Raw genomic sequence first — 13670 nt, 5'->3', positions numbered from 1 at the left:
TGGTTGTGGTGGATCACAAAAGCAGCTCTTGTGTTATTGGTCTGTATTGTACAAGAACACCACTATTGTGTGTGATGTTACAGCTCTTGTGACACCATGGGACCCCCTGGCATTTAATATCCCACCTTTTTATAGCTGCATGAAACTTAATGTGTATGGATACAAGTGTCTCTGCTGCCTGATACTCTGCATGCAGCTCATGGCTTCTCAGAACAGTACAGCACCCCTGGCTGCTAATGGGTTATTTCAATCAGGATTGTATCCCCTCAGATCTTATTGGCATCAATCAAATTATCCATGGGGAGAATAATGACATGGAGGGAAGAAGATACCCTTTTATACTGTATGTCTGCTTATAGCCCTTTAATTCGTTTGAGAAAAGAGCCATTAAAAAGTGATCTGGATTATCTTGTCCCAGTGATCTGGGTCTTATTTGCAGCCATACAGTACCTGGTGGGTGTGGGGGGAATAGGAAGGTGTGGGGGAGGTGACACTGATTTTGCTTTTACCTTTTCCTGGGTGCCTCGGACACTGACCACCCAATCCAAAGTGAGGCAGGAGTCAGAACCCAAGAACAAGAGACGCTCCGCTACTGGGATTGGGATGGGAACGTGGGAGGAAACTTTATCAAAAGGGGAGAAAATGCTGGGATTGGTGACAAGGGGAAGGGCGAGCAGCAGAATAAAATCAGTAATGAAAGGCGCAAAAAGAAAGCAGCAACACCGCGAATGTCGGGTACCCTAACAATAAATAGTGGGCGCCTATAATTATCTTACTGTGACACTGTAATTACTCAATTATCTGTAACCTTTAAACTACTGTGATAATGAATTACAAGTGTAGTATTAGCGTGGTCCTACTTCCCGTCCCCCAGTTGGAAGAGATCCAAGCAAGATACTGCAAGCAAGCCCATCAGTTTAAGCGGCTTCCCCGGATTGGCTTCCCATCCACTTCCTGTGGGCACTGACCACGCTGGGTGGGACCTGGTCCCAAAACCATGGGGCAAACACCCATTCCGTGTGTCTCTTGGTGACGCAAATGTTAAGTCGCATGATGCTTTTCTGGAAGATAAAATAGTAACCGTTGTTAGAAATATAGATTTAAGCGTCCATCTGCAGGCTGGTGTATTCATTTTAAAAAGCCTCTTAAGTATTCCGTTTAATCGGTGTGTGCCTCAGGGTTCAGGGCCTTTTGTGGCTGTTCTGACGTGAGATCCTAGAATGATATATTTTCAAAATGTGTAAGAGAAACTTTCAAAAGCTTTACACTTTACTAACAGAACTGTCCTAATAAGGAAGCAGTCCAAGCGCGCCATGCTTATGGTATTTAAAACAATAATAATTAACATAGGATTAAAGCAGGGGACCTCCGGAGCTGAACCCCATTAATTTCAGCTCCGGGGACCCCCTGCTTCAGGGCATACTTAAGTCCATACGTGGTGCCAGTTGCCGCTCCGCTAGCAGGGTTCCTGTAATGGCGGCGTTTCAAAGCTCCCGCGCCCTGCGGGCCAATAGGAAGCTGTGACATCATCAGGTAGTCTTCCTATTGGCCCACGGGAGGCGGGAGATTTAAACTTTGCCGAGATACAGACCAACCAAAAGGGATGCCGATAGCTGGGGAAGCAGGGGGTCCTGAAATGAATGGGATTCAGTCTGGAGACCACCTGCTAAAAAATAAGAAACGGCTGGGATTGCTCCTTTAAAAAAAAAAAAAATACAAAGAAAAAAACATTTCCCAAGAAATTAAACGGTAAGTATAAAAGAAACGGGCAGTAATCTAGTACTGTTACACTTGGCATTAATTGTTTCTCTTGTATTATCCCCATAACCTTTTTATGCATGATTTCTATTGGGGTCAAAATGTGAGCGGCAAAATGAAGCAATATACTGTAAAGCATTTTCCCAGTACTGGAGAAGGGTTTAGTCTCGATAGTTTGTATGGAGCTGAACGCTCTTCGCTAATATTTTAGGGCAAAATTAATAGCCAGCCTCACCAACCATTGTTTCTTACTGGGGTACAGATATATAGTACTGGCCCGGGGTGAGTAGACTATGGATGGATGTATTTTGCTGAACAATAAAAAGTAGAGCCTCCCATTAGTGTGGCTAAGATGTGGCAGGTCGCCTGCTCCTGGCAAAGCGCCATTCTCTTACCTCCCATAGTGTAGAGATTTGTTTGTCCATATCGGACACGTCTAGGCTGGCCATGGAGAACATCGTTTTAATACAAATTAAAGCTGTACCCGGGAAAGAAAGGTTTGATAAACTTGATAAACTGTATTCTTTTTGGATGTGTAAAATGATACCTGATATTTTATTCATTTTTAATGTAACATCTATGCAAAACTACCATTCATAGCAGTCTGCAAGAGGTACAGGATATCTCTATTGTGTGCCGAGATCCCTTGAGTTCTGTTCACTGTAGCAGGGGAGCTGGTAATAACGAGTTTTACTCCCGGGACCCACTGCTTCCATGCATGGTAAAAATAAAACAGGGGGGGGGGGGCAAGATAAAACAAATCGAGTAGGGAACTGCACCGTTAACATGTCCAGAACATGTCTTATGTCAAAGCATCACTTAGTAAATATGGCCCAATATGTCTTTGTTTCAAAGTTTTTCAATAATGCCAAACCTCCCCCTCCTCATTGTTATCATTATGTATGTATGTATGTATGTATGTATGTATGTATGTATGTCTTTATATAGCGCCATTAATGTACATCGCGCTTCACAGCAGTAATACATGTGCCAATCATATAAATAACAAATAATATAAATGACACGTTATGGGAAGACGTGCTACAGACATAAAAGTAACATTCAGGAAAAGGTGTCCCTGCTCTGAAGAGCTTACAATCTAATTTGTTGGTAGGAAGAGCGTACAGAGACAGTAGGAGGGCGTTCTGGTAAGTGTGTCTGCAGGGGGCCAAGCTTTATGTATGAGGTGTTAATTATCAGCCATGGAGCTACTCCTATGCTTCGTTAAGCAGGTGGGTTTTAAGGTTGCCTTCACATCACAGCAGCAAGAGGGAAGAGCTGATCTACATCAAGATCCTTTTAGGAAGCAAGAGCACGGTTTGATTTTATCATCTAGGGTTTTAAGGTGGGTTTTAAATGTGGATAGAGAGGGTGCTGGTTGGATATTGAGGGGAAGGGGATTCCAGAGGTGCGAGGCAGTCAGTCTTGTGACGCAATGCATGAAATAGCCAGTGGATCAGCGCAGGAATAATATCTCCAATTTGAAAGGAGCAGAAAAATTGCTGTAAATGACCGGCTCAGCATTTTATAACCGTATATTCCTTATGTTTAGCCCACGGTTATTTATTTATTAAGACACAGAAATCACCAGGCGCTCCTGCGAGTGTTTCAGATAGGAGGAGATAATGCAGTATAGTAAATGCAAAGTATAGAATGAAATGATATACAACCAGTGCCAGTTTGCAGCTCGACCTTCAGTGGATCTCCCTTATAGATCCTTATATAGTGGCAATGTCCAGAAGTCAGGGAGCGCAGACACCAGGATGGACATATGAGGAGAAAAAACAATAACACAATATATATATAGTGCAATCCTGTGGGGTAAAGAAATATTCCAACTGGGAATGGGGACATGCACAGTGGATAGAAACAAAATGTAACCAGATAGCCACTGCTATAGTCCTATGGGGTGAGAGGCTGGAATATGATCAGGTATACACATGACACAGTGGTTGAAATCAAGAACGGCCACACAAATGTGGAAAATGATAAAAAAAAGGTTAAGTAAAATGACATCAATAGGCACACGGATGCAGTGGGAACTTACAATCAAGCCCCAGAAATCAGGCAATGGAAATAGAGCTTAGTCTGTGTCCGTTGTGGGAGAGATAACCTGTATGCGTAGTAACTGCTGCAGGGGGGTCAGGCTACGCCGGCGCTTCCTCCACTGTCAGCCTCCGCAGGACTTCCGGGTTAGATTCTCTCCACCAGTATTCGGCACCACGTGACTGCGTCACACTGCGGGCAAAGCAAGCTGCTATAAAACAGGAACCAGAGACTCAACGCAAGTAGACTTCTGCGTTTCGCTAACAGCTTCCTCAGGAGTCTTTGGGGCCTGTTGGTGGCTGGCCTGCTTGATATACAGAGGCACAGCCAATCGGGAGTCAAGTGTGATGTCATCCTTCCAATCATCTGCCTGCATCATTTCCACCAATGGTGGTATGGATTGCTCGATTCTGCACCTATCATCCTTCAGAGGGGCGGGACTAATGTCCGTGGGCAACATAAACACTAACAACAATTTTAATGGGTGAAAAAACAGATATGTGTTCCCTTAAACTCTGGGGAACGGGCAGCAATAAAAAGCATTAAAAACCTTTAAAGAACTGGCAGGATTCAAAGACATTTTAAGGGTTAATTCCCACAGCATAGGCTTAAGTGCCAACTTGAAGGGGAAGTTTAGAACCTATCATGCCCCAAAGGTCAGAGCTTACATACGTCATAATTATGCATACATAATAATAATTTTAATAAAACACATAATACAAGATCACTCTAAATAGAGTAATAAGGAACACACTGCATGAAAAGATGGTCATTAAGAGGCTAGAGGAGTTAAAGGCCAGCAACAGTCAAAAGTTAAACCAGGGGAAAAAAAGGGGGGTGGCAGTATGAACAAGGGGCGTGGTGACATAATATCATATATAACTATATACAGTGGACATAATTCAACAAATGAAATAACCAGGAAATGACAATTTATAAAAACATTTCATAAAAACATGTTCCTATAAAAAAGCAGCAATATCAATATCGATGTTGAGACCATCAGGTTCTAAAGTTTTTAATTTGAAGATCCAATAGCTCTCACGCTGAATTAATCTCTTATCCCTATCCCCTCCTCTCCAATGGGGGTCCACACATTCGATATCTCTATATGTGAGACCTGCAGGATTACCATTGTGTGCTTGCAAGAAATGTTTGGGCACGCTATGTGTTAGTAACTTCCTTTTAATATTTCCTACATGTTCTAGGATGCGTGTCCTAAGTGGTCTTATTGTCTTATCTACATATTGGAGGCCACAAGGGCACTCCAATAAGTATACAACAAAATTGGTCCTACAATTAGCAAATTGTTTCATTCTGAAGACCTCACCAGTTATGTTGGATTTGAAATCTAATTTGCTCCTTGAAGCGACCGAGCAAGCCTTACAATTAATACATTTAAAAAATCCTTTTGGTTTTGTTAACCACCCCTCTTGTTTTTCTGTTTTAAAAGCGCTTGTGCTAGTTGTTTTTTTTAAATTGGGAGCTGTTTTGAAAATTATCCTAGGTCTCTCTTCTAATGTACTGCCTATCACTGGGTCATCTTTTAGAATATGCCAATATTTGTTGATGATTCCTTTAATTTCTGCAGCCTTCCTATTTATAAGGTGTAATAAAAGCTGTTTGGAAACTTGTCTCATTCTGTTGTCTTAATTTTGGTTGCAGAAGAGAGGCACGTTCAATTTCATTGGTTTTTCGCATTGCTTCCTTTACAGTTGATGTATTGTACTTTCTATCTAAAAACCTTTTTTGTATGATACTCGATTGACTCTGAAAATCTGCATCCTTGCTGCAGTTACGCTTAATGCGTTTCAACTGTCCAAAGGGTATATTTCGTAACCAGCCTGGATTGTAGGACATAATTGTTGGAATCAACTGGTTTAAAAAAAGTTTTGGTATTCAGCTGGTCATTCTCAATAAAAATCAATAGATCTAAGAACTCGACTTGGACTGGGCTGTACTTGATAGTAAAGCGAAGATTAAAGGGGTTTACATCTAAGTATTTTAAAAAGCAATTCAAGGATGTCTCATCCCCTCGCCAAATGAAAAAAATGTCATCGATATATCTTTGCCAGAGGACCAGGTTCGCGCCAAATGGGTTCTGGGACCAGATGTAATCTAGTTCCCAGACACCCATAAACAAGTTTGCGTAGCTTGGGGCGAACCTGGTCCCCATGGCAGCCCCACATTTTTGAACATAGAACTCATCTTTAAAAGCAAAATAGTTGTGTTCTAGAATAAAAATTATACTGTCCACTATAAAATCAACTTGGTCTGGCAATAGTTCTTGGTCCCCCATTAGGGTTCTCCGTATGGCACCTACACCTTGATTATGATTTATTGATGTATATAGTGATGTGACATCTGTAGTCACTAAAAAACAACCTTTTTCCCATTTTGTTTTATTAAGGATTTCTAAGACCTGCATGGTGTCTCTTAAATAAGATCGGATCTTCGTGACGTATTTTATTAAAAAGACATCAATATATTCTGACAGGTTCTCTGTTATAGACCCAATCCCGGAAATTATAGGTCTCCCGGGTGGTTCCTGTAAATTTTTATGAATCTTCGGGAGAAAATAAAACACCGGTATTATTGGTTTTGTAACACTCAGATATAAAAATTCCTTTTCATTCAAAATTTCTTTTTGTTTCCCCTTTAATAGATGTGCTGCTAGGGCTTCTAGAAACTTTTTTGTAGGGTCTCTTGTGAGTTGCTCATAGGTTGTTGTATCACTTAAAATCCTTGTGGCCTCTTTAATGTGATAACTTTTGTCCATTATGACCACACCTCCCCCCCTTGTCGGCATGCTTTATGATGATCCTATCATCTTCCATTAGTTGTTTGAACGCTGTACGTTCTGCAGGGCTTAAATTGTTCCGAAAAGGCTTATCATCTTTCAATTTACCAAAACTTTTTAAAACTAAATGGTAGAATGTGTCTAAATAAGGGCCTTTACTAAAACTGGGGTAAAATGTTGATTTCCTCTTTAGAGAAGTGTGTTTAAAATGAGGACAGTGACTATCTGTCTATATTTTGTTTCTATCCACTGTGCATGTCCCCATTCCCAGTTGGAATATTTCTTTACCCTACAGGATTGCACTATCATTTGTGTTATTGTTTTTTCTCCTCATATGTTCATCCTGGTGTCTGCGCTCCCTGACTTCTGAACATTATTTATTTATTACTTAACTACTAGTCTTCACTTACGCACACAGTAGGGTTATTTACTTGGATCAGGGGTGACCAACTCCAGTCTTCAAGGACCACCAAGAGGTTAGGTTTCCAGCATATCCCTGCTTCAGCCCAGGTCACCTGAGCTGAAGCAGGGATATCCTGGAAACCTAACCTGTTGGTGGCCCTTGAGGACTTGGCCACCCCTGACTTAGGTGATGGACAACTTATTAATGCAGTTTCTCAATAATTGTACACACCATCTGTTTTTGTGCATACCGGGAAAGAAATTAAGCACGAGCACCAATCAATAATGTAACTGGCAACTGTTCATTTCCCATAGCGTGTGTCTTTAAATACTTTCATTTGTAGCAACATAAAAGCCTCATATTATGACCTCATTCCAAACGCATTTCTGCATCCGAAGTGTCCCCATAGCATTCTTTCCTCAATGAGTTCAGCACAAGCATTATTGATGACATACTCGCTGGTATTTAGCATTGTGATCATTACTGCGCGCTTGTGAGGCTGAAACTTGAACGCTATCGAGCATACAAATATTAAAACATGTAATTGGTTGTTGCTTTCATTTCCCGGTTGTTCCAGTTTGTTACGGTAGCAGAGTCCTTGCGGGATCAGGGGATAAGTCAGCCCTGTGGTTTCGAAGCCGTGTTTTCGCTCTATTATTTATGTAGTTTGTATGTTTGTGTTGCAGAGGCATCCCACCATTATCAGAGGTTAATTTCAGTAGTTTCTATAAAACTGGTTGCTTAACAATCACACTGAATTAATATTCAGAAAGCGCTGACGCCGCGCCACTTGAAGGAGACAACTGAAGTCGTGATTTCAAGCGGCAGCCGCGTCACATGTACTTCGTCAGCCAATCACAATCACACGTTTTTTTTTTGTTTTTTTTTAAAGTCCCGCCTCCAATCGCGTCATTCTGTCTGCTGGGGATGACCACACAGCGCCCAGCAGAGAGGCGCGGACGCGCGGTAGCATAGCAGCCTGTCTGAGCGCAGCCTAATTACGATGCCTGTACAGAACTTGGTGCATTTCAGGCTATTGATGACCTTTTTGAACCAACCAAACAGCTTCTAGTTGCACTGCTGGGCTATGTCATGTAATTATGTGGGTGATACATCACAAGATATTTGTTTGGAGGATATGATCAAATGATGACAGACGGGTCGGGCCGCATGCATGGAATACTGGAGATGTGAACGATCGTTCTCTCCGTCGCTGTGTAATGTGATTGTGAAATTCTGAATATTTTACAGAAACCAGGATGGCCACAGACGGATTTTCCATTCCTGATCTTTCACAGGATCAGCAAGGTAAAGTGTAGATATTTTATTATATATTCATTATGTGTAATATCATTACAGATTTTGCTGTGCCAGAAAAATATTACTAATCTTAACGTTAAAGTGCTATTTTTCTATGAGTTTCAGTAGTATTTTAAGGAGGTTTATGGAATCAGAATGTTAAGATTATCTGATATCTTTCTCAATGTGATGTGGTTTAATTTATTGATCTGGTGTATTATAGGATGTAAAGTGTTGGCATTTCTAATGCCAATGGATTCAGAATTATAATGACCAAGATGTCATCATTGTTTTAACAACTGAGGGCATTTGTCAGATGTTGATTTATCACATTTTAACACATTTTATGTCCGTTTCCAAATCCGTTTCTTGGGTCCATTTTTGGCACTGATCACAGTTCTGCTTTTAACCCTGTCACTGTTTGTCTTGGTTACTCGTGGTTGAGAAGTTTGAAAGTCTGTTTGCAGATTATTTTTTTCCCCCTGAATGTTTCTAAAATAATTTGAAAATTCTTCACAACCTCTTAATATCTTCATCACACAGAGAAGGCATCACATAGTGAAAATATCCATAAGGCTTTCAATCATACTGATCTCACTTACTGTACAGCTACATGCATGAGAGAGAGCGCCCAAGAAGTCTCTTGATTTTATATAACTTGTATTTGATTATATCCGAACTTGGTAATACCAACTATGACAAAAACAGTGCTCTGTGAACAAGTGTTCGTATAAAAACTGCACTAAAAAAGGCCAATCTGAAATGTTTGCTAACTGGTGTGTGTGTCACTGTATGTGTCTGCGTAGCATAATAAAATATATATCTAAAGATCTATAATATCTATCGGGTGAAAGGCAAATAGTGACTGATGTTTTTCAGGCTGGACCAGTGTTTCTAATGTGTTTGATATGAGAGAAGTTCAGAAGAAATGAGATTAACAATAATGGAAAGGAACCCGCATTGTGCAGATGTGATTGGACAGGAGTGACGCTAATTCTTAATAGGCCACAGACTTCTGCTTTCAATTAAAGGCTGTCCTATGTTTCTGTACCTATTCTATCTGTGGTTTTAACTATGTGTGTTTGCTGTTAATAAATCTATCACCAATCCATGCTTTATGGACATGATATTAACCACCGCGGCCGGAACAGACCCAAGTCCTGTGCTCACTAGATACTTTTCTGTGCAATAAGTTGCTGGCTTGATTATTTATCAATACATGTCATTATAAATTACACGTTTCATTTGTTTTTTCTTTTTAGATGTTTTTCAGCAAGCTTTCACCAAAGATTTAGACCATTTAAAGTCAAGTGAGAAAATCAGACAGCCCTTCTTGGATACATTCCTTGGACTATGTCAAACTTCTAGAGTATCCTTACTAAGTGACGAGGAGGCCCAGGCTGTGAGTGCTCTTATAATAAATACACTTCTGATAATGTAGCTGGGAATATTCTAATGTTTACAACTAAAGACAAAAATTCCCAGTGCTACATCCAATATGACACAAAACGCAGTTAAATACTGAACTGATGGTCTTTTCATAAGTAAGGGTCATTTCGTTAAACTCTTTGGCCAAAGTGTTATAAGCCTGCATAGTGGTCGTGCCCACGGCTGCAGGTCCAATGAATATATATATCTATCCTATCTATCCTATCTATCTATCCCATCTATCTACCCCATCTATCTATCCCATCTATCTATCCTATCTATCCTATCTATCCTATCTATCTATCCTATCTATCCTATCTATCCTATCTATCCTATCTATCCTATCTATCCTATCTATCCTATCTATCCTATCTATCCTATCTATCCTATCTATCCTATCCTATCTATCCTATCCTATCTATCCTATCCTATCTATCCTATCCTATCTATCCTATCCTATCTATCCTATCCTATCTATCCTATCCTATCTATCCTATCCTATCTATCCTATCCTATCTATCCTATCTATCTATCCATCCTATCTATCTATCCATCCTATCTATCTATCCATCCTATCTATCTATCCATCCTATCTATCTATCCATCCTATCTATCTATCCATCCTATCTATCTATCTATCTATCTATCTATCTATCCTATCTATCTATCTATCTATCCTATCTATCTATCCTATCTATCTATCCTATCTATCTATCCTATCTATCTATCCTATCTATCTATCCTATCTATCTATCCTATCTATCTATCCTATCTATCTATCCTATCTATCTATCCTATCTATCTATCCTATCTATCTATCCTATCTATCTATCCTATCTATCTATCCTATCTATCTATCCTATCTATCTATCCTATCTATCTATCCTATCTATCTATCCTATCTATCTATCCTATCTATCTATCCTATCTATCTATCTATCCTATCTATCTATCTATCCTATCTATCTATCTATCTATCCTATCTATCTATCCTATCTATCTATCCTATCTATCTATCCTATCTATCTATCCTATCTATCTATCCTATCTATCTATCCTATCTATCTATCCTATCTATCTATCCTATCTATCTATCCTATCTATCTATCCTATCTATCTATCCTATCTATCTATCCTATCTATCTATCCTATCTATCTATCCTATCTATCTATCCTATCTATCTATCCTATCTATCTATCCTATCTATCTATCCTATCTATCTATCCTATCTATCTATCCTATCTATCTATCCTATCTATCTATCCTATCTATCTATCCTATCTATCTATCCTATCTATCTATCCTATCTATCTATCCTATCTATCTATCCTATCTATCTATCCTATCTATCTATCCTATCTATCTATCCTATCTATCTATCCTATCTATCTATCCTATCTATCTATCCTATCTATCTATCCTATCTATCTATCCTATCTATCTATCCTATCTATCTATCCTATCTATCTATCCTATCTGGTGGGTGCTGGGGTTTTACGCCTGGTTTATATGATGTGGTGGGTGCTGGGGTTAGAACTTGCAGGGATTATGTGTGTTTGCTAATTGTCACCTGGTAACAGTTGGTTGGAGGCCCCTCCTCCCTGAGTTTAAGTCCCCTCCTCCCTGAGTTTAAGTGCCCTCCTCCCTGGGTTTAAGCGCACCCCTCCCCACTTTTTAAGTAGCCGGTTTTTCCATGTACCTGTGCAGGACAGGTCTATTGAGACCTTTCTCCCTCCAGCAGAGGTTAATGTGAATACTCACAGGTAGAGTTAGGACCTGTATATACTGGTCACGCCGTGACGTGGCTGCAGGGTTATAACGCTTTGGCCAAAGAGTTTAACTAAATGACCCTTACTTATGAGAAGCTTAACAGTTAAGTATTTAACTATATATTTTTTGTCATATTGGATGTAGCATTGTGATTTTTTGTCTTTTGTTGTATACATTTGGTCACACCCAGTAGCACTCCTTTTAACACAAATATATATGGTGGGTGTTGGGGTTGGAGCTTGCAGAGACTGTGTGTGTTTGAACATTCTAATGCTATATCTCAAAAAACAACATCATTGTATATTTAAAGGAAAGTGGGGAAAACCCAAGCACTGGATTGGTACACAGAGCATGGGATGGGGAGACTCAAGCCCTGATGTAAATGTCTGTGTTAGGAATTCTTAACGTCGTTCTGTGAATTTGTGAGAGGAAACACCTGATTGTATCATTAATGCACAAAAGGGGACTGGGGCCTCTCCCCCCTGCTCGGAGGGAGCAGAGATCTTGCTGGGGACCGCAGCTTCTCCTCACTCCCTCGGCTGCTTAATGACAGTGCTCTGATAAATCCTGTATTGTCCCAGTGCTCTCCTGTGCTAATCACTAGTTACCAGTGTAAGAGGAGGACCTGGGTTAGAACTAGAATTCTGCAGTTTACTGGTGGTGGCGGAGAGAAGATCGTTCCCACAGCTGCAATGGCTCTTGTGCCTGTGCACATATCGGGGCCGGCTACGAAAATGGTGGGGTTCGGTGTAGGGCGTCTTACCGTCTCCTTCGCGATCTCCATGTCATGACAATGGGACATCACGTGACATTTATTTGTGAAGTTAAATTTAATATGATTAACTGCAAACACAAACTTATGTATTGGTAATGTTAGTGTGTAACTAATGTTACAATACGTAAACATTTCATATATTATTTATTCAGTGTAACAGATCACACTGGCACAAACGCAGCCAAAAAAAGAGGACAATATTTATTATGATCAAACTCCAAGTTTGTTTTAATCCAAATAACGGGCAATACTGGGTGTGTTTCCACTTTAATACTGCAGTTCTGTAGGCAACACCATCGTACTAAATTGATTTTGTGTTTCAGCTTCTTCAGCTCTCCGATCCATCAGAAAAACGGACGGCAACCCTAAACTCCGTCGGCGATAAAGGGCCCCGGGCGATACTTACATTTTACCTGCTCTTAAAGATGCACAATGAGGCCACATATGGAGAGCTTCCCAGCTCCAAGGAAAAGGGTACATATGTAATGTATACAGTTATAGTGTGTGTGTAATGCACTGGAAACAATCATACTGTACCGGGCACTAGAGTGTAAGCTCTCCGGGGCAGGCCATTTCTTTCCTATTGTATTCGAAGTCCCTGTATGGTCTCTTGTAAAGCGCTGCGTACATTGGTGGAGCTATCTAAATAAAAATATACATCTATATGGTGCAATTCCATATGGTACCTTCCCGCACCAGAAGACACCTTGCAGACCACTGAATTAAATGTGCCTTTGGCCCATCGGGCTATATCCCACATAAAGCCCCAATGACGTTACTGGTGCTTGCTGTGTGACCGCACCCGATCGGCACTATTGCCCTTTTATAGAATAAGGGCCATAGATTCTTTCAGCACCGGAAAGTGACCTGTGCAATAGCACTGCTTAGTTAATATGGCTCTTTCTACCTCTCCATAAGCCAAGGGCTTTATTTATTATTTATTATTATTATTTATTATTATTATTATTAATAATACAATTCAATATTGTAGTTTCTTACAAATAAATGAACTTGCTCTCACCAAGAGCACCCAAAAAAAGAGAGATTAAAAACCCCGGCACACGTACAATTTACCCCTGCATTGAACGTGTTAATTAACCCCTTCATTACATGTGAATAGATGTGCGACCCTGCAGAGATTCGCTTTGCCGAAGTTTCGGTCAAACTTTCCAATGCTTTGAAAACCCAAGAAAATTGTGATATCCTAGTGCCAAATGTTTCTGCGAAACGGCCCAAACGCTTGAAAAACCGCTTTTTAAGCCGGTAAAATAGCAGCCGCAATTTTATTTCTCTTTACAAGTTGAATTGAATTGTGAAAGCGAAAGTAATGGGAATGACACAAACGGCCCATTGACTTCTTAGCATTATGAGAACTTGAGAACATAAAGTA

General features: G+C 40.2%; 1 protein-coding gene across 2 annotated transcripts in view; it reads left to right on the top strand.

Moving 5' to 3' along the window:
* The window catches only part of TMEM40 (transmembrane protein 40), a 98176-nt gene that overhangs the window by 74869 nt on the left and 9637 nt on the right, over positions 1-13670 (top strand). For both annotated transcript variants that reach the window (XM_075574900.1, XM_075574899.1), the window contains exons 2-4: positions 8259-8315; positions 9569-9708; positions 12604-12754. In XM_075574900.1, the coding sequence (XP_075431015.1) occupies positions 8267-8315; positions 9569-9708; positions 12604-12754 (340 nt within the window). In that variant the 5' untranslated portion in view covers positions 8259-8266. The remainder of the gene's footprint in view (positions 1-8258; positions 8316-9568; positions 9709-12603; positions 12755-13670) is intronic.

This window comes from Ascaphus truei, chromosome 17, assembly GCF_040206685.1.
Source record: "Ascaphus truei isolate aAscTru1 chromosome 17, aAscTru1.hap1, whole genome shotgun sequence".
In the NCBI taxonomy this organism is placed as follows: Eukaryota; Metazoa; Chordata; class Amphibia; order Anura; family Ascaphidae; genus Ascaphus; species Ascaphus truei.
This window is presented reverse-complemented; position numbering and strand designations above follow the sequence as displayed.